Raw genomic sequence first — 26776 nt, 5'->3', positions numbered from 1 at the left:
TCAATTTTCAATAGCTCTAGCACTCCAGGAATTAGAGTGAGACTACAGCCAATATATATTTCATGATGTCATGAACCTATACAATGATTTTAGTAACAAAAATATGTCTTATATACACTCAATCGTGGTAAATCAAAGGGAATTCAAAAATGTATGTAATAACTATGGTAATTATTCCATTTGCATCTTTAATTCTGAGTGACTCAGCCTCTCTGTGATGATCTTATACCTTGACACCTATATTGTCCGTCAGTACAATTCATTTTGAAATGTTCTTCTTTGTTATTTTATCTTATTTGGATGTTTACTAAATTTCACTGATCCCCGTCCCAACTTATTTGAGACGTGTTGGATTTATCAAATTAGAAATGAGTACATATGTCCCCAAAAAAACAATATTTTTTCTCGGTTTTAACACTTAATATGTTGTCTTTTCACTATTCTCCATCTAATGAATAGATTGAATGTTTTGAAAATGATAGCATTTTGATTTTATTCACTGTTTACCAAACGTCCCAACTTCACCGGAGTTGGGGTTTGTAAGTAGAGAAGGCCTTTGATGAGGACTAGTTTCAACTAGTATCTTCCATTATAGTTGTCACTACTACAGTTTAAATACATTTTATTTCAAGAACTTGGTCCAGTCTGTAATTTGTTAAGGTATACATACACCATAACAAGCCAAAATCAAGCACAAGCTACTTCTTGTCAAGTGCAGCGATTTGCTTTTTCCTGTACCAGCATTGCCATCTCTGGGGTTTTTCTAACACCCATGTGACTTGAGTTTGAGCAAAAGCAAACTTCAGTATGAAAAATGTTAACGATATGCAATCTAATTTAAAAGGCAGAACTCACCGAGCAGGGGAGTGATCCCAAAGGCAATCACGTAGGGCACGGAGAGGGAGAGCAGCAGAACTGAAATGACTGGAGCCGCCAGCTTACGGATTATGAAATGCAGATCAATGTTGCGGATACCATTGGCATACACCTGCGAACACAAAATACATCATGTAATATACTAGCATCAGGCATCATTATACCAGCATCAGTTTAAAATGAAGGTAGGTTTTTTTGTAGTTTATTTCCAGAATGTAAGCTGCCCCTTCACAAATCATTTTCATGAATATTTATCACCACCTTTTTTTTTAAAGTATTCATTTGGACTGGAAAAATTTAACTTTTCCACACATGAAAACGTGGATCTTCTCCATGTGCGCCATTTGGAGTTTCTAGTAATATACATCTTTGGCCGCAGATCTTTGTGTACTTTGGGGCAGACCAGTAAACATTTATTTGTTACATACTAAATATTCATGAAAAGATCAAATTTGTTTATGGGCAACATCCGTTTGGGAAATCACTGACCAAATGTACATACTCTTCAGCTTGTGTCACATTCTGATTAGACCTCTTGAGTGGACAAGTGCATTTTTTGTATTTCTTGATGGAAGCAATTCTGAGTACCAAGATATCAATATACTGTGTATTTATCAGGTAAAAACAGGGTTATTGTAGAGTACGTTTGAGCCAATTCCTGTTAAACACATGATCTCCATCAGGAGAGGCATAAAAATCCTCAACTCATACAGCTCCATCAGGATGCTGTCTTGTGCCAGAAATGGCATCAGCAGAGCAGCCCATTACCCCCCTGCAGATGGACATGTGCTCACTGACAGCTGGCCATAATAGATTAAACCCGGTACAGTAATGCGATTCAGGAATATTCCCCCTCAAGTAGAAAATCCTGCAGCAATAGCCAGCCGAGAACAGTACTGCCGGTTTTTAATCACTAACAATAACTCGATCCCCATGTGTTCACAAGAAGGCAGAGGTTAATGAAGTAATAAGGAGCTGCAGAGAGAGGGAAAAAGTGAGAAGGGGAGAGCCAGAGAGAGAGATCAAGGCAGAGAGAGAGAGATCGAGGCAGAGAGAGAGAGCAAGAGGCAGAGAGACAGAGTGAGCGGGAAAGCGAGACGAGGGGGAGATGCAGAGCGAGAGAGACAGAGAGAGAAGGGGGGGGGGAGCGAATTCATTTCTCCCACCTGTTCGATGACTGTCTTGAGCCACCACTGGGGCCCCATCAGCGTGATGGCTGCGATGATTTTGGCATGGAGAACCCCCAGGGCCCAGTCCTGTGGACCGCAAGAGGAAACAACACACCAGTTATCAAGAGGCTCAAGGTTCATAACACATCTTCTCTTTGCTTCAGAGGATTTGGAATTTGTAGGTGTTTATTCGGTGGTAAAAACCTAAAAGTTCTGACTTTGGCGAAGACTGAAGAGTGATTTCACAGGAGAGTTATGAAGACTGTTTAATAGCCTGCGTCTCTAGCAGATTTGATTGGAGTTGGGCGTTATGAACTTTCAGGGATTCAAGGGTTGTTTATCACAGAGGTACTATGGGATATGACATGCAACAGAGAATTGTAGATGGCCTGCCAATACTATGCATTGGTGTCTGTGTGTGTATGAAGTGATTGTAATGCAATAAAGGTATTTGTCAAAAGACCAACAAGCTTAAACTCACAGAATACTACATCTGGAAACATGTCACAGACAGCAAAAACGCAATAGTGCTGGAATTTACCTATTTGTTTACATTTAGAGTTTACCAATTTGTAAGTGAGGCTGAAATCAAGAAATGTCAAAAGTAAAAGTAAAAAATAAAATAAACACGGTTTCCCTCCAACCCACATAACTTAACATAGTAACCGGTGTTGCTGTGTGCTTGTCTTATGATCACCTCACTGTAGGCGGGTTGGATCAAATTTGTGGCAGGTTCTTTTTACGTTTTCAGTGTTTTTCAGTAACAACAGTCTAACCCACCTCATTAGGACCCAATGGACTAACTGGCGTTACAGCTATGTAATATCATGTTCTGGTGTTGTACTTACACTTTTGACACCGCTGTTGAAGTCTAACCTACAGTAGTTATCTATGCAACACCTAACCTTGGGCCTGGTTACCGAAAACGTTGGTAGAGTCAGCATGTCATGTGTGGCTGTCTTTATGGTGTGGACTTTGGACAAAAGGACATGTGGTGTGGACATTGGACATAAAGATCATACTCTATTCTTGCCAACTCTGTCAGCCCTGTGAATAACAGGTACTCAGCCACCTTAAGGACTCTGGGGGATGACACTCATGCACGCATGATCTCAAGCACAGACACATAGTCTGACAATGTTCTGGTGTACATGGACAATGGACAGACACGGTCTCTAAATAAATAATGAGTGCAAGCCTGAGGGTGCAGTGTCTACTACTTTAACAAGGTCTGACAATCAGATACCACTTCTCTCTAACACACATGGTCTGCAAATAGTCTGGTGGACATGGACAATGGACCTGGTCTAAATAAATGATGAGTATAAGCTTATGTGGTTTCTTCTACTTCAACATGGCCTGACAATCACATACCCTTTCTCTCTCACACACATGAAGACACGCGCGTGCACACACACACCTGCCAGGGGTAGAAAAGGGGTGTTTGATCCAGCTGTACTCTGAGCGGAGCCACGATGACCAGCTGGAAGAGCAGACCCAGCAGCAGGGGGATAACTCCAGCCACCAGCACTGCCACCACCACAGACTTAACAATCTGTAGACACACATACAAACATACGCACATTTAATATTAGGGGTGTACATAAAATCGAAATGTATCGATGTATCGGAAGTATCGGCCAGCGATTTAATCGAAAAGCATCGTATCGTGGGACATTCTTAAGAATCGAAAAGTATAGAATCGCTGGCCCCTGTGCAATGCCCTAGCTCCATAACTCAATAGCAGTGGAAAAGTAATTGGAAAAAATCGAATCGAACCGAATCGCATCGTATTGTGGGGAATTCTTAAGTATCGAAAAAAATCGAATCCCTGATTTAAGAAATCGATACTGTATCGTATCGTCATGAAGGCTGTGATTTACACCCCTATTTAATATACAAGTCTATTGGTTAATGAATGCGATCAGAAGTTCGATTGTACATTTCTCCAAGATGGGAGTGGAAGTTGAGCGCACAATGGTCACGATTGTTTACCATGAAGGACCATTTCAAATCCATTTAATCTATTGCCCTTTAAAGGTGCACTGTGGATGGTGGCCAGAGAAGGTATTGCAACTATGCTGCTCATTGAAACTGTGCTACCTATAGGAAAATGTAATCTTTTCATGGATATTTTCTAAATAATAAACTAAGATTTACTAGTATGACAAACGTATAGTAAGTTTTGCAGCCAAAAATGTCGACTTATGGATATTCAAAATGGCAGACCATGGAGAAGATCCCCCTTTTCATGTATGATAAGTGCAATTTTCTAGTCATAACGAATACTTAGAAATTTGATGGTGGTGGTAAGTATTTCTAAAAATAAAAAGACAATTTCTGAATGGGCAGCATGAATTCTGGAAAGAAACTGCTAAAATCATTACACTGTGCACCTTTCAATGACATCATGATCCATTTGTTTTCAATGTGGCCATTTCAAAAGGGGTGTGTGTGTTTACCATGAGTGACCACTCCTGGACCTTGAGCATGATGACCGTGCGTCCCTGAGGCATCCAGGCCAGCAGTAGCGTGATGCCCCGGATGGAGAGCCAGCACACGTACAGGCCGCACGCCGCCGTGTACAGCTCATGGATCTTAGAGCTGCCCGTCCAGAAGGACATCAGATAGCGACCGGCGAAGACTGGACACAGAGAGAGGGGTAGAGGACACGAGAGACAGAGATTATAGTGTGTTTTGTGTGGATAGTTTCTTCTGAGAGAGCTTCCCTGCAAAACAAAACTAACTCTACTCATCTCTAGTCATGGGAACTAACATTCACTACACTTAATAGGTCCTCCACTATTTATACATTACTGCTCTCCATCTGTCCTTAATTAATGTATATTGCTGTACTCTGTATTGTCCCCCAACTCTGTACTTGCTTTAATGTCCTCTTTGTGAGTTGCTTTGGTTAAAAGTGTCTGCTAAATGTAACGTAGTGTAATGTAATGTAGTGTACTGTAATGCAATGTAATGTGAGAGAGATGGAAGGAGATGTTTGCAATCAGTCTTTTGGTTTAACCATCACCTACAACAAAAAAAAAGCGTGAACGTAAGGCTGGACAGAGCCAGACGGAGAACAGAGATGCTGGAACTAGCTTAGAAAGTTGCCTGAGAAAAAAAATGAGAGACAGAGAGATAGATGGAAACAGGCAAGAAACAAATAAAGGCAGAATCAGGGGTGATAGTGAAAAAAAATCCTGAGCCTGAACTTTTTCCCCTGCTCTAACGACGACGACAAGATACTGCATAGTGACGTAACTTAGGCCTATTTTGACACATTATTCAAACATTTAATAGCCTGTGTATGACCATTATTCAAGCCTGGTAGTAGAAGAAAACCCTAAACTTGTAACACTTTCTGAGATAAGAATAACCAAATGGCTAATTATTATCAATGTTTTTATTTTTGCTCTCTGTCTCTGTCAACTCTGTCAAGCCTGAAATCAGGCATGGAGCCTGATTACTATCAGCCCTGCAGATTAAAAAAAAAAGAAAGGCAGATTGAGAAAAGGCGATATGACAAATTTCACACAAGTGCACTGAGTGCTTGGTGCTCCCTTGCCTCTTCCTTTTGGTTCTTTCCACATGTCTGTTGTGGCATTTGTACAACTCTTGCACTCCATTCTTTGCTTTCCCTACCATCTACACAACAAAAACCTGAATGTATAGGCTACTCAGAGCCAGGCGGAGAAACAAAGGATGTTGGTGCTTGCTGAGAAGTGAGCTATTCCGGGCCGTGTTAGGCCACAGGTAAGTCAACTCTCAGTGGGGTTCTGCCAAGCTTTCAACAACGCCCAATGCAACTAGTGCACACGCAAAAATCTTGCTTCCGCGTCCTCGGATCACATAGGGTGACCGTATAGGATTAGCTGCAGGTTTTAAACTTTCTATCAAGTTGCGCTGTGGTGGCAGACACTTAAAGAGTTCACCCCAAGGCAACATCCCTGTGTTTGCTATGCTAAGCCTCTGCCGTTACTCAGCAGTGCTCTTGTCTGGTGGAGATATCCGGGACACTAGTGTCAAACACCAAAGGTGCCATCAGGATAAACTGAGAGAGGTTTGGCTATTGTCAGGAGTAGCAGACGAAAGCTTACCTGGTAATGTAAGGCAGACCAGGCTGGCCACGAGCAGCGTCACGCACATTAATGCAATCAGCAGGCCAATCTACAAACACACACAAGGGGAAAAACACACAGGGAATAATGAATTGCTATAGCACGCATAATGACTATCCTCACGCATTATGACTATTTTTAGGAAAATCAGTGAGGGCACCGATTTTGCATATGCATATAAATGCTACTTAGTCACAGTCCCACTATTGCAATTATCATAATCATCACACTATCATACCTGTGGTTGGTATATTAAGATCATGTTTTATCATTATCATTACAAGATAACATTATCATTATTATTATTATTATTACATAACTGTATAATAATTAGGGTTCGGACATTAATGCATTAATTTCAATTAATTAATCACACAAAAATTAATACGATTTAAAAAAAGAACTAATTTTAATCGCACTATAATATAGCTACATAGTTCTGGATTAGACCAGTGTGGAGGGCAGCATTTCGCCTTATGGTGAACAGTCTGATGAAATTGAGAAAAGTTCTCTCTTCTTTTAAAAATTAACAATATTTTTAGATTAAGCTTATTTATTATTTACTGTCATTATTCAAAATCCAAGTGAAAAAAAATACTTTTCACTGTTTACAAGTCAGATATTTAAATGTGATTAATTCGATTCATTAATTTCAAAGCCTATATATTAATTCTATTAAAAAAATGTAATCCAGTCCCAGCTCTAATAATAATCATTATTATTATCATTATACTGAATACATTTGAACACCTAGACTCCCAGCTGAAGTGTAGAGTATCTATTGCGAGGGTGGAAGTAAGGGCAGCATTGCATACCCATATGGGCAGTCATGTGTAAGCGGTTAGGGCGTCAACCAGTGCTCTCCCCCATCCTCCTCCATGACTGAGGTACCCTGAGCATGATACCGTCCCGCCGCACTGCTTCCTAGGGGCGCCATTGAGGGCTGGCCCCTTGCAAGGGTGAGCCATAAAGGCAATTTTGTTGTGTGCAGTGTTGACTTGTGTGTGTGCTGTGGCGTGCTGTGTCACAATGACAATGGGAGTTGGAGTTTCTCAATGGACTTTCACTTTCACATACCCTGAAGGGGAAGCGCATGGGCCGGTGGTAGGGCTGGAAGCCGACGGGCCCCCCCTGGTGCAGGATGGCCTGGTGGGCGGCGTGGAGGCCCTCTCCCACCACAGGGGGCAGCGCGGCGTTCAGGTTGTTGTTGTTGTTGTTGCGGGGCGGCTGGTTGTTGTTGTTGTTGGCCGGCTGGTTGGCCTCGTTCTCCTCCTGGTCCCCCAGCAGGTATGAGTGGAGGTCTCTGGAGGGGGAAGAAGATTCCAGATTACATCTCATTAGGATTGGTAGAGAAAGGAAAGAGGAGGAAATGGTCAGATATCAGAAAAGCTAGTAGCCTGTTACTGTAGCTACTGGAGAGGGGCAGAGGTATTTTTTTGGGGCATTTTGTTTGTCAACAGCATTACACAAAAACAACAGATACATATGCTACATTTAAGAAAACAAATACATGGGCAAGGACTTCTAGATGACCCAATTGACTTCTGAGCAAAATTACGGAAATCAGAAAAATAAATAAGCAGATAAGTACATAAAATATATTATTGTTGTTGTTCATAACAACAACAACAAAGTTTTGTTAAGAGCCCAAGATCCCAAGGTCGCGGACTGCTGGGCCTGTTTGTAAGTTTACAAACACTTGTTTGTGCTGTGAAGAATACTGATGTCCCGTGTGCATAGGGATATTCATAAACATAAGGTCTAGCACATCACTTGTACACTTAGCTTCTAGCAATACAACAATTTGAATGCAGCTGGCTTCTTTTATTTGGTTTTCCATCCATAGTAAAACGGTCCTCGTCTCTGCCGAATGCAAATGTCTTATGCTCTTGTCTACTCTATGCATACAGCAAACGGAATCAATTAGCACATTTCACCTGAAGCAAATGAGCACATTCCACCTAAAACGACAATGCTGATCTGCAAGTGTGACTGCACCTAAACAGGTCACACTGCAACAAGTCATAGCATCGGTACATTCAACTGAGACACACTTGCAGGGGTGATAGTGAAAAAAAGTCCAGAGCCTGAACTTTTTTCCCTACTCTAACGACTACGACAAGATACTGCATAGTGACGTACCGTAGACCTATTTTGACACATTATTCAAACATTTAATAGCCTGTGTATGACCATTATTCAACCCTGATAGTAGAAGAAAACCCTGAATCAGCATCACTTTCTGAGATAAGAATAACCTAATGGCTAATTATCATTAATGTTTTTATTTTTGCAAACTCTGTCAAGCCTGAAATCAGGCATGGAGCCTGAATACTATCAGCCCTACACTTGGGTGGGGGAAAACATGGCAATGGTGTTCACTTCACACTCAATACCAGGTGAACGAGTGTGTGCTTCAAGCAGATGAGGCCCTTCAGGCACAGGTGAATGGAACTGTAAAAGTGTGTGTGTGTGTGTGCACGGCACGCTAACTGCAGGTATGAGATGATGACTCCCAATGCACAAACCCTTAAGCTGGCCGCATACTTAACATGCGTACCTCCTGGCATTTGGCGTGAGAACCATTAAAATGCGGCAGACCATTCATAGTCAAAAGCGCCATTTACAGGCTTTTGCTTGCATTTTCGGAAGTGTGCCCTCTGCTGTTCATGAGAGAAACGGCAGAATCTGTCGCACTCGCAGCGGTAGTTCTAGAGATGTATAAAAATAGAAAGCCAAACACGGCTGCTGTAGGGCTACTGAACGTCTGACTTATGACTTATCACAATGAAACATAGATTTTTGTTGTAGCCTACAATGCCAGATCATTCCAAGACCATGTGAGAGCATTGTTCTGGCTACAGAATTTATAAATAGATCAACTTGCTTTACTGAACAAAGTAAACAATTGTTTCACTGAACAAAATTTAAGGGAGAAGATAAAATAGCTCTCCAAGACATTATAATATATTATCCTCAAAATGATGCAGGGTCCCTTCTGTAGTCCAGTAGTGTCTCTTCTATAGGCAACTGCTCTGTCTGCCTACGTGGTCGTTGGTGGTGGACGCGCATCAAGTTACAAAAAATGTTGGGTGCAAGACCTTGCGACGCGGCAGCTTGCGGAGGGGGGTGTGACTTCATTTTGAGCGCACGCCATCGTCACCAGGGAGGTATGAGTGAGTTTACCGCCAGTTACGCTGACTGTGAATGCGCCTTTGTGTGCCCTAACTACAAGTGTGTATGTGGTGTGTGTGCGCGCTTACAGCACAGCAGGTATCCTGCCATGTGGTGGACCAGGCCATTGAGCCACTGCCATGTTTGTCTGTCTGTGTGTGTGTGTGTGTGTGTTTATTCCCAAAAAGTGATTAAAATAGAAATGGAGATGAATTAAAACTCAGGATTTTATTTCATTTTTAAATTTAATTTCAGTCTTTTCTTCAGGAGCATTGAGATGTGGCAGAAAATCGTCGCTTATCAAAAAAACCGCGCAGAAAACCGTGATATCAATTTTCATCAAGAAAACCGTGGTGCACATTTTTTCCAGAACCGCCCAGCCCTAGTGTGTGTGTGTGTGTGTGTGTGTGTGTGTGCGTGCGTGCGTGCATATTTGTCTGTGGCCACTTACAGCAGGTATCCAGCGGTGACGATCCATGGGTGGACCAGGCCATTGAGCCACTGCCATGTTTGTCTGTCCGTGTGTGTGTGTGTGTGTGTGTGTGTGTGTGTGTGTGTGTGCGTGCATATTTGTCTGTGGCCACTTACAGCAGGTATCCAGCGGTGACGATCCATGGGTGGACCAGGCCATTGAGCCACTGCCATGTTTGTCTGTCCGTGTGTGTGTGTGTGTGTGTGTGTGTGTGTGTGTGTGTGTGTGTGTGTGCGTGCGTGCGTGCATATTTGTCTGTGGCCACTTACAGCAGGTATCCAGCGGTGACGGTCCATGCGCGGACCAGGCCCTTGAGCCACTGGCGCGTGTGCCCCTGTTCCAGCAGAGCGGGCAGCACCACCTGCAGCAGCAGCAGCTCCAGGGACAGCTCACTGACCGGGGCGTCACTACACGGGGGAAACAATCAATCAATCAGAATTACTTAATCATATTTACATACTTACATAATCATACATTATCATATGTATGAACGGCCATCCGGGGACTTCGCTCGTGAATGTGCGCTACGCCCCTTTTTGAGGGAAAACAAACCGAATGTCTCATTAACTGACATGCTACACCGGCTAGCCTAAATGAACACAGTCCATGCATCAGCCACGGCTGTTTGGCCATATTATTTGAACAGCCGGTAACACAACACGTTTTTGGCATGTTGACCGTGAGCAACGCTAGTCTACAGGGTCCTTGTCTTTCGTTTATTATTTCCCAACACCACCAATTGACTTGCACTGGCTTTGCCCCCAATGTTTTCCCCCAAAAAGAGGCGTCACGCACATGGCACACGTCAAGCCGTTCATGCATAATTAGCACATAAGAGGGGTAGGGTGGGGTGGGGTGGGGGGTGGTAAACGGCTCACAGCAGCTCAGGCAGGGACAGCGCACTGCCTTGGGGGTGCAGGAACACAGAAATAGGCCCTTGTACTAGCCTCTGTGTGTCTGTGTGCGCACCACTGTGCGGGTGCACACCATTCCACCAGGAAAGTGTTTGGCTGTTTGAGAAAAAAAAAAAAAAAAAGCCTACAGCATTACACATTGCAATGTGGTCATTGCCATTCTGTTCACAACAAACTTATGATAGGGGCTGTGTCTTGAGGGATTTAAGGGGACAGCTCGCAGCCATGCAGGTGCAATAACACAGCTAAACATTGCATGCATGTAATTAACCACAAACAGAACATGGTTGGTCTAGTAGTGATGCACAGGTAAGCCCAAAGCCCACAGGGGTCAGTTTGATTGTTTGTTTTTTTAAAGGAAAATAAACGATTGAGTCAAAAAATCCATATTGTACACATTTCAGTAAATATTGATAATACACATAATAGGCTAATGAAGCTCCCAATGCAAGTATGAATGAAAGTAATGAAAGTACCCAAGTGCACAACAATATATGTGACCAATAAACTATCCTTTATCCTTGAACACCACAGTAGAAAAAAATAATAAGTTAATCAGGGAACATGAATAAAATCATGGGGGGAAATAAACAGACCCAGGAAGAAAAAAAAAAAAACAATAGGTAAAACCAACAAGTTGTCAGGTATCACCAAGATTAAAACAAAAAACAAAAAAATGATGGGCCCATGTATTTATTGCGGGCTGCAGGTGACAATGAAAGCACGGTCGCCCACGGAGCGTGTCTGTCCACAGTGGTTTATTTCAAAAGCGTTGAAAATGATCGTCGGAGGGCGCAGATCAGAAAATAATAATTAAACAATACTGCACACTCGGCTTTTCGCAGCTGCATCAAAATAAATTACCGGTACTGCGAAATGACCAGTATAGGCATTTGTAATGGACATCGTGTGATCGTCCACCATGCGATCAGCGAGAATACTTTGGACGATATTTCATTTCCTCCCTTTGCGCAAGGAAAATACTGACAAGATGAGCAATTCTTGCCCTTACAGGTAGTTTGAAAGATAACAAAAGAACGAAATTATGTCATAAACAGATTATAGAACGTTTGATACCCAAAAATCACAACTTCACTTGCAATTTCAGAAGCAGACGCATATTTGATCTCTCCCGAAAGTCAACAACGGACATATATTATTGCTCCATTTGAACGGCGAATCCCGTACCCGGTAAGCAAATTACACTCGTATCGTATGTTCATGCTAGGCCTACTGCCTGTATGAATAACCAATGAGAGTAATTAAACAATACCGCAAATAGATAGCTAATATAGGATAGCTAACCGCGAGTGTATGCCTTCCACATTTAAAGGTGCCCTATTATGCTATTTAGAATAACTTTCATTGTTAATATTTTGCTTTACTGTAGTTAGTGGAGTTAATTTTGAATGATCACTTGTTTTCATGTCCATTATTTTTTATCATTGTGTACATGCACCCTACGCCGCCTGTTTGAAACGCGTGGAAGTGCAGAATGTTAGACCCTTCAACATTCTGAAATCTCGACGCAGCATGGAGCGTTTCATCAAGCATTCTATTACTAATATTACGTCAGCAGCACAGCTGTTTTTGTCCTGGAATCCAACCCTGTAGCCTATGTCTAAAGTTGACAGCCAAATAGTTCACCCAATGTCCACAATTAATCTGAAAAGGACGCATCATAAGTCCCACGTTGTTATTTGTGCACCTTGCTGTGTAATTTGCTGAAACCCAGTCCCTATCCAATGCGAGTCTTCCGTGCATGGGCTTCAGTTTGATTTCAAAATCGCTTGGGACAATTAGGCTGCCATTAATCTAAGAAAGGGTTGAAAGTGCTGGGTACAGGCTATTGCTTCCGATTTGAGGTTTCATGAAATAATACGCATATTGCATATGATGCGTAATAACGCGATTGTGACCATATTTGAAAAAAAAAACTAATAGCCATCTGCGCTGTCTTGTTTATTTCTGATATCCTGCGCTGAAGAATCTTTATCTCAAACATTATTAACGCAACAGTAGGGGCCTGATTGGTTAACCCGCTGTCTAGCCTTGCATACTGTAGCCCTAAAGTTGAAGTTATCAGCCAAGTTTACTGCTCGCAAACAGACAAGTGTCGCGCTGGTCTAGGTGGGAGAAGTCTAGATCTGCTGTTGACAGGTGGAAATTTGAAGACACAAAGAATGTTCTGGGATTGAAATCGGATCACATTCCCTTGTTAATGACAAGTTAACCTTCACAAAATAGGCTATCCAATAAGCTAATCATCTGCAATTGCTGTACACAGTTCAAAGGATAGGCATATTTATTCAGCGAAGTTGTGGACATTTTCTTCGCTCCCGCGGCAGCCCCCATCTGGCTGTCAAAGACGCAGTCCGAAATTGAAAGAGTGCGCCCAGTAAGACAAGGGCACGACTTGTCGGACTCAAACCTATCAATTCAACGTCTGTCAGTGATATCGTGACACCCTTGTGATATGAACTCCGTGTTCAAATTCGTCCTGTGGTCTATTTGCAAGCCAGACTGAATAGGCTACTGAGCGCACGCGTTGTTGGCTTTTAAAAATGAGTTCCTGTTTGCTCGTTGTCTGTAGGCGTAATGCACAATGGTGATAGGCTATGCTTCATAAAAATACATTTCAAGGTATTTTCAGGTGAATGGTTTCAATTTTAGTAACTGCATTTCTATTTAGTCCCCGGCAAAAATGATGCGCCCACTGGATTGGAAGCGCAATGGGCAGTCCTCGATGGATTGGTTTCATACTGGGTCTTATAATAACGCCTAGGCCTAGTCTCGGTTTCGTGGTTTTTTTGTTCGCATTTATCGACAGGACAGGATTTTTTTTATATAACAATAGGCCCTATCCGTTTCAGTTTCATTATTTTCGGCATGCCGCCCGACGACTCGACCAGTTTTAAACGACGTCAAGCCAATATCCACGTTGCTCTTGCAGATATGATGAACAAAACTGCGTTGCATTTTAATTACTGAATTGTAGCCTACGCATAGCCTACACTAACTGGCTAATCCTTGCCAACATTGCTGATGCAAACGGCTGCTGGTCATGTCGTGATACCTATTTGGATAACATCAGCGCACGTCTTCTAATTAATGTTATGCTTCAAGCGGCAATACAAGTGTAGGGTTTTCACATCTTACCAAACAAAAGTTAGTCTTGCCAACAGCATATGCAAAACGGCCCTGAAGCGAATAGAGAGAGAAAGGTGAGATCCAGGTGAGTCTTTCACCCACTTGGAAGTGTTTTGGATTCTCAGTGCGCAACTGCGTTAACGCGTTCTGCCTGTTTTCGACCTTCCTCATTCAACTGTTTCTGACCCGTTAGCCATAGGCCTACCAACCGGTATTTTATCAATGTAAAATGCAGCTTTAATATCACAATGAAACAAAAATATATAACTTGGGCCACAGGTGAGTGTAGCCTCCAGTCTAGACCGATGCTGTAGCCTATTGACGGAGCCGATTTATGAATTGAAAAAAAAAAAACATGCGTAATGGAATAAACTTGTGGATGGCGAAATCCTACACTATCCTTGTAGGCTACACTATTTAGGCCTACACTATTTTGTACACTGAGTGGTGTATTCACAAATAGGATACATCTCATCACAATACTGTCAAATTCAGATAGGCCTAGGCTATGTGGCTGCGATGAACAAATGCGCATTAGGTCTACTGTCTCTGCAATGGTCTGTGACATCGTCAACACTCCATCCCATAAGCAGCAATGTTAGGTACAGCATGACGTAGACCCGTACCGGAAACAAAAGCTATAGAATGTTGAAAACCCAACCACGCGTTCTCTGACAGTTGAGAAATAGCGTTCCTGCGGCAGAGAAATTCTCCCCCAAGAGGCCAATTTGTGAAATGCAGCTTTCACCAAGCTTTTACATACAACAGATGCTGTGTAACCCAATAAATGGGTAGTGGACATGGAAAAGCATAATAGGACCCCTTTAATCAAACAATAAATTAATCAACATTTATTTATCTTGCACACGCAGATCCCTCTTGACATATCTACGGCGTGCTTGAAGTCCAGTCGGGGAGTCGGTCACCATCATCACCGGCGGAATTACAGACGGACTCGCTACGCCCACCGATGGCCCCCAACGCTGCCCAGCGTTGCGGCCCACAGACGCCCCCCAACGCTGCCCAGCGTTGCCCCGTGGCCCCTTTGTACGTCGGGGACCTTCGTGAAGATGTCACGGAGGGAATGCTCTTCGACGTATTCAGCGCTGCTGGACCCATCCGGTCCATAAGGGTGTGCCGGGAAAAGACCACCCGCCGCTCTTTTGGCTACGCATATGTGAACTTCCAGCAGCAGGCTGACGCTGAGCGTGCCCTGGACATCCTCAACTTCGAGGAGATCAACGGCAGGCCTGCACGTATGATGTGGTCCCAGCGTGACCCCTCCGTAAGGAATAGTGGAGCGGGAAACATATTCATTAAAAATTTGGAGAAGTCCATCGACGTTAAGGATCTTTTTGATACTTTCTCTGTTTTTGGCAACATCCTATCCTGCAAGGTGCCCTGTAATGAGGATGGCTCCTCCAAGGGCTATGGCTTTGTGCACTATGAGACCCAAGAGGCGGCAGAGAGAGCCATTGCGAAAATGAACGGCCTGCTGCTCAACGATCAAAAAGTGTTTGTGGGCCCCTTCAAGTCCCGCCAGGACCGTGAAACCGAACTTGGCGCCCGTGCCAAGGAGTTCACTAATGTTTACATCAAGAACTTCGGCGAGGACATGAATAATGAGAGGCTGCGCCATATCTTTGGCAAGTTTGGCCCCACTTTGAGCATAAAGGTTATGGTTGACAATAGAGGCAAATCGAAGGGCTACGGATTCGTGGATTTCAAGCATCACAAGGATGCTCAAAAGGCCATAGACGAGATGAACCACAAGGAGCTAAATGGAAAAGTAGTCTATGTGGGCCCTGCCCAGAGGAAGGGGCAGCGCCAGAGAGAACTGCAGAATAAATTTCGCCAAATGAAGCAGGACGGCCTGACCAGCTCACAGGGCCTCAACTTATATGTGAAAAACCTGGAGAAGAACCAGGGTGACGAGTGCCTGTGTAAGATGTTCTCGCCGTTTGGAACCATCACCAGCGCCAAAGTGATGGCGGAGGGCGGCCGCAGCAAGCGCTTCGGATTCGTGTGTTTCTCCTCTCCCGAGGAGGCCACCAAGGCTATTGTGGAGATGAATGGTCGCACTGTGGCCACCAAGCTGCTGTACGTGGCCCTGGCCCAGCGCAAGGAGGAGCGCCAGGCCTACCTGACCCACCAACACATGCGGAGGATGGCCAACGACGTGCGCACCACTTTCCCTCAGGCCCAGAACCATGCTGCCTCCTACCAGCCCAGCCAGCTGGCTCAGCTGCACCCTGGCCCCCGTCCGGCTACTCAGGACATGCGCCCCCAGCAACTCCAGGGGATGCCAGGCACCACCATGCGCCCATACGGCTCTCGTCTCCAGACCCTCCACAGCAAGAGACCCGCCGCTGCCCAGGTGCCACCCATGATGTCCTCTCAGTGCAACACGCCTCAGACTCCGGTCATCTGCCCAGGCAGCGGCCCAGGTGCCGCTCGTGCCCCAGCTGCCATCCCCGCCCCAGTGGGCCAGGAGCCTCTCACCGCCTCCAAGCTGGCAGCCCTTGACGTTGAGGCCCAGAAGTATACACCGGGCATGCGCCTGTTCCCCTTGATCGAGACCATGCAGGTGGGTGTGGTGTTTTGTCTATTTGTGTTTATGTCTATTTGTAATGTCTTTGTAATTTTATCAGATGCACTGAAAATGGCACAGAACAATTGTCCGAAAGGACAAATAAACAATCTATCTATCTATCCATCCATCTATGCAGGCCAACAAGGCAAAGAAGATCACCGGCATGCTGCTGGAGCTTGACAACCTTGAGTTGCTTCACATGCTCGAGCACCCGGAGGCCCTGCGCTCCAAGGTGGATGAGGCCGTGGCTGTGCTGCAGGCCCACCTGGCCGAGCAGGCAGCCCAGAAGCCCGTGACCAGCACAGCGGTGGCCGTCTAAAGACATGGACTGGGAATACGGCACAGACAAACCAGCAGACTGTTTTTAAAAGACAATAAGCAAACACAACATGGAAAAATTTGTCACCATCAACACAATTCACCATCACATTCTTCATGCTGGAAATTAAAATTCAAAATTATAATAATAAAAAAAAACCCTTACCATTTTGGTAAGAACAAAATTATAAATGAGTCAGTGACATTTTTTCACCGTAGACCAGTAAATAATTTAGTTTATGTAATCTGAGTGTTGAGTTTGAATTGACACGGTCAAACAAATGGTTTAAATGATTGAAATGGTTTAAATGAAGGTTGAAGGTTTAAATGCATAAAAACCTTTCGCTACAGTGCACAGTGAAATGAGTGCACACAGCTGTCCAATTAAGCCATGCAATGCCTGTCCACTAGAGGGAACCCTGACAGCAGACATCTTGAGAAATGCAAAAAGAAGCCTAACAACTCAAAAACAAGCAAACAAAAGAAGGGAACAACAATGACATAATATTAAAGCAGCAATTTGGAAGAATAAAACAAAGAATATAGGTTATTGATCATCTAAAACTATTTGGCAAGATTTCTTGCCATCGCACATGGCAGTTTGAGTGGGAAAATAATTTACAGATAATCCTGAAGATTTAGAGATTGAATAAATTCACGTATGAAGGCAGCGATTTCAAAAAATCTCTAAGGTTGCCAGAGTTTCCCGTTTCCTCATAATTTGTGTTGACCATAGCCTTATACAAGTAGGCTTCTGCTCCCACAAAAATAAGACACCAAACGGACAGCCTACATAAAACTCAAATCGGTTAATAAGGTATTATTTTGACTCAACCAACTACCACAGATTCCTTCCTAAAAAAACAAACTGACCAGCAGGTTAGGCAACCCACGCATCACTACAAACCATCTCTCGTGCTTGTAGAGGGGAAGAGTGCATAGACGTTATTCATCCAGAGGGAAATGAAGGACGAGATCATTACCTGTACAGCATGACGTTGTAGGGTAGAAAGCTTGGCAGAATGAGCTTGATCATCCTGATAGGCAGCCACAGCATAAGTAGAACTATAGAACCAAACACCACCTGTGAAGAGGAAGAGAAGACACTGAATATTAAAGAGTTCAAAACACACATGGCCGAAAGCAAAATAATAATGCTATTCTAATAGCAGAACGGGTCTTCATTATTATGACTATCTACTAATGTTGAATGTAGCCCATTCTCCCACGCCTGATATCTGGCACTTTGACATCTTCACCTCAGACACACACTCTCTCTAATAGGCCATGCAGCAATGTGAATGGGTCACAGGCGTGGGCCTTACTTACCACAGAAAGGATAAATCTCCTGAGATGCCTATAGATGGGCAAGTGAATCATCTCCTGGACTGGATTGAAGTCGGGATCGTTCAAGTTTCGCAGAAACCACAAGACGCCAGGTCGCAATACCTGCCACAGACATCAGAGGAAATTGGGACATAAAAACAGGCCCAAATCAAGGCCACACTAATGGCAATATAGAACGAACAATCAATCAATCAATCCATCAATCAATCAATCAATATTACAAAAACAGGCATAACGCAACCAATATAATGGTTGAAATACAGATCAGATACTACAACCCCTAAGGATGATGATGCCAAGGGTGTAGGCATTGGACAGATGTCTAAGAGAAGATAATGTTTTTCTCTGGAAAAAGAAAAAGACAGACATGCAAAAGCAGAGATGGCACAATCAATACCGCTGCTTAAATTTAGACTGCTAGAGACGGCTCCTTCCTACACATGATGAATATCAAGCATGTGAAGCGTGGACAGATAACTGTGCTTAAAAAGCTTACAAAATACTGATGAATATACCCAGAAAGACAGACAGACAGACAGACAGACACAGACACACACAAAATAAAATCATTAACAACACCATTAACAAGAAAATGAACCATGACGGTGTCAAGCATAACTTTGTGTGAACCGAGTACAAATGAACCAAAAAAAGTTTAATTAATTGGTTCTCCATTTTTATCATCAATAGAACAATACAATTAAATCATGGTATGCAAATAGATTAAGAAGTATTATTGTGGTCAAGCAAAACTAAGCACACCGGGATTGAGCATGATAATGTGCTATAGAATAAATACAACGGGTTGGTTGATGGATTGATGGATGGATGGATTGATTGATTGATTGATTGAGGGATTGGGGACCCCCTCGAAAACGAGATATCCTATCTCAAGGGGCTATCCCACTAAACAAATAAATTGAAATTGAAATTGATCTTCAAATGAGACAGGAAGTGGCTAGATATCATGTCCTGTTCACCTCTCGGAGCAGCAGGATGAAGGAGGCGAAGTAGAAGACGTAGACCATGCCCACCAGCCAGTGCAGGAACATGGTGGTGCCCGGAGCAGACTTGAAGCTCACCTCTCTGTCCTTCAGGGAGGCGTCAAACATCTCCTGCAAACACACACACACACACAGGTGGAGAAAAACACACAACCACATCATCAGTATCATCAGACCGCAGATACACACTCACTAAAATGGCACATTAAACACCTACAGCCTTGCTAGTATCGGCTAGTATCTTTTATCTGACATTTCCTCATCCATGAAAATTCCAATGAGATTACATCTAGTTTTCCATGGATTGCTTGACAAGTTCAGTCAAGACAGATAAAGTGGACACAGGTAGACCTAGTACATACCAACGAGCAGATGTCCAGCCACCAACCACAGATCAGGGGGAAAACACCAATTTCTACAACAACTAGCAACGACACCTGTGAAAGACCGAATACAGAGGGGTTAATTATTTCACATTAGCCGAACTTATCAGTATAGCCGAGGGCTACTTCAGGCTGCACTAAGCAAATTAAATATAAAGTCAAGAGTCAGGTATTACCTTCACTACTATGTAGCACACCCCCAGGAGACGACGAGACCTTTGAAATCTCACCAGTGCTGCCAGACCCTGGATATTGATCGCTCAGGAAAATGTGTTTTCTACATGTTGAAACAGGAACTACAGGTATACATGTTGAAACAGAGAGAGAGAGAGAGAGAGAAAGAGAGAAAGAGAGAAAGAGAGAAAGAGAAAGAGAAAGAGAGAGAGAGAGAGAGAGAGACTATAGGGAAATTAAGCCACTCATTAATCACAGTTTTAATGGTTGGCCTGTGCATAGCTGAAGGATACATGGCACAAAATTAAGGTCATGGCCAGCAGGATGTAGCCAACAATGGTGGTTATAAGACCCTCAAAGTGGGAGGCCTGGACCTGTGGAGGATACAAACACACACAGCAACCACATGAGACATGCCTACATAATACAGCATAATATGATGTGCTTTCTGTACTGTAGCATCACATGAAATACATTGTTTGCTGTAATATTTATAGCATTTTATGCAATAAAACAGTGAATGAATTAATGAATGAATGCTTTATTGTTGCAATAACGCAGTATAAGAAATACGTTTAAGATAATGAAACGCTGATCAACGCCATCAAACGGTATGTGAAATACTGCATATTAGCTGTAATGCGACGACTTCGCTATATACTTGGTGAAATATTTTTCTGCAATGTAAAGCAGAAATGTACACTGGGATTTGCTCTAAGCTGTGACTGACTTAAGCCTGATTCAAGTGCATATGTGCATAAGCCTCCAGGCTTTTTTGCGCTTGACTGATTTCCCATGCAGGCTAAACGAATGGGGAACAGCTGCAGAACACTCACATATTCCTCGAAGCCCAGGCCCACCACAGAGAAGTGCCCGATGTGATACGGGCAAAAGGCTGTGAAGGTAAACACAGAAACTTTGAGGCAAGCATCATCCATCAAACACGACAATTTAAAGGGACACTGTGTGAGATTTTTAGTTGTTCATTTCCAGAATGAATGCTAGCCATTCACTAATGTTACCTTTTTCATGAATATTTACCACCACCATGAAATTCTAAGTATTAATTATGACTGGAAAAATTGCACTTTTCATACATGAAAAGGGGGATCTTCTCCATGGTCCGCCACATTGAATTTCCAGAAATAAACATTTTTAGCGGCAAAAATGACTGTACTTGGGCCATACTAGAAAATATTAGTTTATTACTTAGTAAACTATCATGAAAAGGTCAAATTTGGCAATAGGCAACACAGTTTCAATGAGCAGCATAGTTGCAGTACCTTTTTTGACCATTTCCTGCACAGTGTCCCTTTAAAGATAATTTTGAAATTGCGCACACACAGCAAAAGTTGGAAGGTAGCTGGTTTTGAGAGTGACAGGAAAAGTATTTGTGACATACCGAAAACCAGTATGAAGAGTGTGTTCAATGACACCACCCAAAAGACATGTTCCTGCAGGGGAAAAGGCAGAAACAGAAACTCCAATTAAAAACACCACACTAACACTCTAGAAAGTAGCAACAACTTTGTGAACAAACGAAATCTTAAAATAGATGCTTAATAATAACGTATAGGAAAGCATGGAATTTGCATACCAGAAACACCAGGGACCCATCCAGCCCAAGCATCTAAAGGGGATAAAAAACAAGAATATAATTATTGCGATCTACTTGACCTGGAATAAGCACTTGGCCATTACTCAGGGCCCATCAGGGAACAGGGAAAATAATTGCGCTACTGAGAGGCCATATCTGCTTCAGCTGTTAGGCCAGAGCAACATCATATTCACATTAGCGATGAAAGAAGTGGGTATATGCAAATCTATACATAAACTAGAATCATAGGTGGTAAACAAGTGTAGCAGGTATTTTCTAAAGATGGTCTGCACACTCGTTTTGCTTCAACAAGAAAGATTTTCTTTACAAAGCAAGGCCGCTTTGAAATCCACAGTTTTTTTTTAATCAACGGTTAAAAGGAATGTTCAGCAGGCCTTCCTAGTGCTAAGGTCCTCTGCTGTGTCTTCTGTTTCAGCAGTGTGTGGTCGGGGATGATTCAGTAAATGAGATGTTGTGCTCACCCTCTCCCAGGTCAGCTCCTCTGCTGCCCGATCCCACTCCAGCGCATTCCAGTTCATATCATCTGTGCACACCAAAGGGATTTAAAAATCAGTCAGCAAACACGGGCAATAACTATACCATAAGCAAAACCACTTTCCTTTTCCTTGCATCATACAGTACATAAATACACATAATATACTGTATGTTCAACATCCAATCCATCGGGTTTGTACAACTGTGAGTGTAAGGAAATACATTCAAATTGTACAATACGTAAATATAAAAATGCACTGAGCAATCAGTAAGGATGTACGTATTGTACAGTATCTCAGGCTAGCGGTACCTTGTCCTCCGTTGTTGGCCTCCGCATCCTCAGCACCGGCCTCCTCCTCTTCCTCCTCCTCCTCCTCATTGTCCGCCTCCAGGTCATCGGCTGCCTCCTCCGGTGGTTCAGCATCGCCGGCCGCCACTCGATCTTCATCCTCCTCGTCCTCCTCTTCCTCCGGGGGATGCTCTGCAGGGGCCGCCTCTGCCTGTGGACCGGGGTCTCCCCCCGCCTGGGCTGCTGCTGCTGCTGCTGCTGCTGCTGCTGCTGCTGGAGCCTGGAGAGATCGATACAGACAACATCAGATGATGCATCAGATCCAATACAGAAAACAAGAAAAAAAAAAGAGTCCACCACAAGAGCTGAAAATACAAATGAGTAAAACTGTATTAACAAAAGGCAAAAAAAAAAAGCTGACAGTTATCAGATCCAATGTGAAAAACACACACAGACCAAGAAATGGTCTCTTTACTTAGGTCACCTGTGGTATATATTCATAAAATGATGACGCTAACCTTTCAGCATTTTACGAGTGAACGAGTCATTTCATTCGTGGACTTCAGTAAGTGTGAATGTTTTCTGCCAATAATTACACAAAAAAGAGTATATGCCATTTAATTTCAATCTTTGGTAAAATATACCCAATACCATGCACAAAACCTTCTTTTATGTAAGCCTGCCTTCATAAGGTCTTGAGTGGATACCCCTGGGGCATATTCAAAAACATGTGACTCAGTTATCCACCAAAGGAGTTACCGAACATTACCCATTAGCTCTCAAAAGGTATGACACTGGTGAAGTGCAGTCATAAGTAATCCAGAGAAAAGGAGAAGAATCATTCACTGAACCTGTTAAAGCACAAGTGAAACAAAACATTTGCCTGAAATAAAATAAAAAATTAAGTCCACCAGTATTCAGTACCCAGTAGTGCCTGAAGTGCATTAAGTGAACACTTTAGAAAGGGGAGCCTCTCTAAAAGGTTTTGTCTGGGAAGACAAATTAAGCCATCGGACACTTCGACAAGGACATTCGTCACTCACTCAGTGTTAACCCATCGGTGTGTAGTAGACTCTAAATCACATGATTGGAACAAGTGCCTGTGCGGTGTCGTATTATATTGGCAAGTGAAGCGCTCGGAGATGTCGTGCAGCTACACAGAGTTTGTTCTTCTGTTCTCTCTCTAAGAGGAATCCAGGGTCTCAGAATTGTTTCCATACAAGTCGAATGTCAAATCTCGTTTTAGGGAGATAACGCATGTGTCAAAACTGGTTTGACAATCAGGGTGACTTAGAAGTGCTTTGGGGGTTAGAGTGCACCTGGTCTAGTTGCTTGAACTATCCTAACCCACAAGATTCAGAATTGAAATGAATCTCTGAAGTTGACACAAATGCATGCACTTTTCAAGAACATCCAAAGAATGTTAGAAATACTGGGTAATGAAGGGAGAGTTGGCAACATTGCAGCTTTATTTTTATTTATTTTCTTACAGCCAGGTCGTGGAGATCTGTATCCCTTCTAAATTGTAAGCCTGATAAACCAGCCATTTTGACTACACTATATTTTGCACAAAATGACGAAATTTCTTGGTTTTCTTGGTCGTGTCATAATTTACCAACACTCCCTCTCTTCGCTGATTGGTGAAGGAAGACACAAGCGAAAGCCCAGATCATCACAACCAAAGACAGACCCCCAGCACGAAATGATGACAGCTTGTAAAGGCATTTACATCAGGCTCACATCAGACTCACCACATTGGCCTGTGCGGCCATGTTGCCTGCAGCCTGCAGGTTCTGTTCCAGCCACTGGGGGGCGCCGCCGTGGATGATCTGCTCCCTCAGCCACACCAGGCTGATGAAGGCGCACAGGGTGCACGTCACCACAAAGCAGCCCTGCAAGCAGTCCGCCAGCAGGTTCTCCCTGGAGCACAACAACAAAAACACACACACACACACACACACACACACACACACACACACACACACACACACACAAGCACGCATGCATGAACAAACAAACACAAACACACACACACATACAGACAATACAGAGAGACAGCACACGCACACACGTGCGCACGCGCACACACACACACACACACACACACACACACACACACACACACACACACACACACACACACACACACACACACACGTAGGTCATTAAGCTATGTCAGCGAGCACTGCAGGTCTGTCATCATATTAGCAGCCCCTCTCCTAAGGTAGTGCTGGGTGGGGGTGGTGTCAGGTGACACAGGCCCGCCGACAGGGGGGGGGACAACTGGGTATATTGTCCCGAGCCCAGGGAGATAGGGGGCCCAGAATTGTGTTCCCATTACATTGTATGTATTGGGTAGGGGGCCCTTTCAGATGGCTTTGTCCCGGGCCCAGCAAAAGCTGTCAGCGGCCCTGAGGTGACATCATGACACGACTGGGGGCTGCGTTCCAGCAGTCGCTGATGAGACGGGACAAACAATTACAGGATGGGTACCACTCAACAAGAGGGATCAGGTGTGCAGGTGCAATGATTATGTTCCTTTCGCTTGAGCTGACGAGGGAAAAAGTGGTTCTGCACCACTGAGCACGAGCCTCGGGCGTCTCCCAACCTCGTTAACAATATCCCCAAACAGTGTCTTAGACACAAACTCAAAGCATTAAACAACATATGCAACACTAGCTCTTGTAGTCCTAAAATTTTTTTAGGTACACCAGCCGTATTTTGAAAGGAGAAAAGACAACAACATCTCTGCTTCTATCACAAGTATGTGTGTGTTTATGAGAGAGAGAGAGAGAGAGAGAGAGAGAGAGAGAGAGAGAGAGAGAGAGAGAGAGAGAGAGAGAGAGAGAGAGAGAGAATGTGTGTGAGAAAGTGAGCATGTTTCCATGTTTGTGTTACAGTGAAATGAGTGATATTATCTGTATGACAAGCCACAGGCGGACAGCAAGGGAGAGCGAGAGCGAGAGCGAGAGAAAGAAAGAGAGAGGGGAGAGTAGGGTAGGGCAATGGGTGGCAAGGGTGTGACTTACGTGGACAGCATATCCAGTGGAAGGGTGAGGAGGGAGCTCACGGAGCCTGTAAACAGACACTTGTATATTCGACCTGCGGGACAGAGACAAGAGCAGCCAAGACAAAAGGGAAACATGAGTACCACTGCCGACCGCCAGAGGCACCTCAGGGCAAAAGTGTCTGATTCCTCTGGTCATACCATACCAGACACTGCTGCAGGTGTAGCAGGAGGTGCGTATGCATCATCTATTACTGCCCTACAAAGGCAAAGTGCAGTAACTACAGCTATATTGAAACAGAGAAAATGCCTTCAAAGTATTGTTATTAGGTTGGATATTGCAGCTACTGCAAATTTGATTCTGCAATATCTCTGAAACAGGACACATTTTGGACCATGCGGCTTTGTCACACAAGGTACAAGTAGGTGTAATGACCATTTTCAGTAAAACCTCAATTTTGACAAAATATGTAGTTACTGGACTTTGCCTTCATAGGGCAGACATATAGCATTTTCAGATTTTTTTCACATACGTGTTCATTATCAAAATTTGTGTTGCTCCCTCATAGACTCATAGAATTTTCTCATGAACCACCACCATCAATTTAAATGAAATCTATTTAACATTTGGGGTACCTGCAGGTGGGCTCTCAACCTCCATAATCACGTGCCACATTAACGTGTTACCCCATGTTCCCCTCAGGGGATATATACATGGTTTCGATTTTCAAAATATTTGTCACTGTGGCTTGGTAAATTCTCAACAGTTACGGGTATTGTATTGCCACTTCTATGACCTGGCCAGTATGAAAAAGGGAAGGGATATATTTATTGGCTGGTGCTAGATGAAGACACCCGCAAAGGGTTAAAAAAGAAGAAGAAGAAGAAGAAGAAGAAGAAGAAGAAGAAGAAGAAGAAGAGGAAGATGATCAGACTTTTTAACTTTCCTTAAGGTGATGATACACAGGGCAACTTTTTGGGCAACGTTGCTGGGAAGCAAAATTATTGGCTCTTGCTTTTCCAATGAAATGACTGAGAAAACGTGTCTACTGCTATTTCCCCTGATAAAAAGTATATCAGTGATTAACTGTCCAAATGAAATCTTACAGTAAGGTTGCCCAAAGGTGTTGCTCAACTGTTGCCTAGTGTATCATCCCCTCTACGCTTCAGGCTATTTGTGGGCGGTAATGGCTATGCATACAGGATATGAACGGCTGATGCAAACAAATAGTCAGTTTTGTTCAGTGACACACTGTTTTTGTCATACTTACATGCTGTGAGGGGCACAACTCCCAGCCAAGCGAAAGCGACAAGTGTGTAATGAAACCAGTAGCGTATAGCTGTGCCAACACTGGTGACCAGTCCTGCAAAGATGTCCTGCACAGGCAGCCGAGAGGGCATGTCTGGAGAGTAGACTGCAAAACACAGAGCAGAGACGTTTCACTGCAATCCATCTTAAACCAAATGTCATTACGCTGTAGCAGAACTAGTCCAATTAAGATCTACGATAAACACTCTTGGCAATGGTGTGGTTGTTAGTGGGGCACTTACTTGGCGTGAAAGCAAATCTGTGCTTGCATAATTCACAGTATTCTTTCCTGCTGTGTTTCAACCACTGGACCAAGCTGTTGGAAGAAACACAAACAATGACAGGTTGTCAGTTCAGTAAGGTATTTTTGAAATGGCACTGCTT

The 26776-nt window shown here is 43.5% G+C and overlaps 2 protein-coding genes across 3 annotated transcripts in view; one reads left to right on the top strand and one right to left on the bottom strand.

Annotated features, from left to right (window-relative positions):
• LOC134455569 (E3 ubiquitin-protein ligase MARCHF6-like) overlaps positions 1 to 26776 on the bottom strand; it is a 31167-nt gene that overhangs the window by 3184 nt on the left and 1207 nt on the right. The window contains exons 3-24 of the mRNA XM_063206711.1: positions 26635 to 26708; positions 26355 to 26498; positions 25106 to 25178; positions 23828 to 23996; positions 22098 to 22356; positions 21775 to 21836; positions 21293 to 21325; positions 21098 to 21149; positions 20532 to 20590; positions 19989 to 20069; positions 19698 to 19766; positions 19501 to 19575; positions 19115 to 19249; positions 18117 to 18236; positions 17771 to 17871; positions 10082 to 10219; positions 7244 to 7469; positions 6146 to 6215; positions 4508 to 4689; positions 3466 to 3600; positions 2043 to 2132; positions 856 to 988 (exon numbers count right to left, since the gene is read on the bottom strand). Of these exons, the coding sequence (XP_063062781.1) occupies positions 856 to 988; positions 2043 to 2132; positions 3466 to 3600; positions 4508 to 4689; positions 6146 to 6215; positions 7244 to 7469; positions 10082 to 10219; positions 17771 to 17871; positions 18117 to 18236; positions 19115 to 19249; positions 19501 to 19575; positions 19698 to 19766; positions 19989 to 20069; positions 20532 to 20590; positions 21098 to 21149; positions 21293 to 21325; positions 21775 to 21836; positions 22098 to 22356; positions 23828 to 23996; positions 25106 to 25178; positions 26355 to 26498; positions 26635 to 26708 (2480 nt within the window). The remainder of the gene's footprint in view (positions 1 to 855; positions 989 to 2042; positions 2133 to 3465; positions 3601 to 4507; positions 4690 to 6145; positions 6216 to 7243; positions 7470 to 10081; positions 10220 to 17770; positions 17872 to 18116; positions 18237 to 19114; positions 19250 to 19500; positions 19576 to 19697; positions 19767 to 19988; positions 20070 to 20531; positions 20591 to 21097; positions 21150 to 21292; positions 21326 to 21774; positions 21837 to 22097; positions 22357 to 23827; positions 23997 to 25105; positions 25179 to 26354; positions 26499 to 26634; positions 26709 to 26776) is intronic.
• LOC134455570 (polyadenylate-binding protein 1A-like) lies at positions 11820 to 16954 on the top strand. 2 transcript variants are annotated; one of them, XM_063206712.1, is made up of 3 exons: positions 11820 to 11917; positions 14749 to 16463; positions 16606 to 16954. In XM_063206712.1, exons 2-3 carry the CDS (start codon positions 14847 to 14849, stop codon positions 16786 to 16788), a joined length of 1800 nt encoding a protein of 599 aa, XP_063062782.1. In that variant the 5' UTR covers positions 11820 to 11917; positions 14749 to 14846; the 3' UTR covers positions 16789 to 16954. The 2 variants fall into 2 exon arrangements, with proteins under 2 accessions (XP_063062782.1, XP_063062783.1); XM_063206713.1 differs by lacking the exon at positions 11820 to 11917 and having other exon boundaries at positions 14719 to 16463.

The sequence above is a fragment of the Engraulis encrasicolus genome, chromosome 9, assembly GCF_034702125.1.
Source record: "Engraulis encrasicolus isolate BLACKSEA-1 chromosome 9, IST_EnEncr_1.0, whole genome shotgun sequence".
Taxonomy (NCBI): domain Eukaryota; kingdom Metazoa; phylum Chordata; class Actinopteri; order Clupeiformes; family Engraulidae; genus Engraulis; species Engraulis encrasicolus.
Note: the sequence above shows the minus strand (reverse complement) of the source record. Positions and strands in the feature narration are given on the sequence as shown.

Excerpts from the sequence above, each read along its gene's own strand:
- LOC134455570 (XM_063206712.1), top strand. The coding sequence starts at position 14,847 with ATGGCCCCCAACGCTGCCCAGCGTTGCGGCCCACAGACGCCCCCCAAC. Across the intron at positions 16,464-16,605 it reads CCTTGATCGAGACCATGCAG|GCCAACAAGGCAAAGAAGAT; the intron begins GTGGGTGTGGTG and ends CCATCTATGCAG.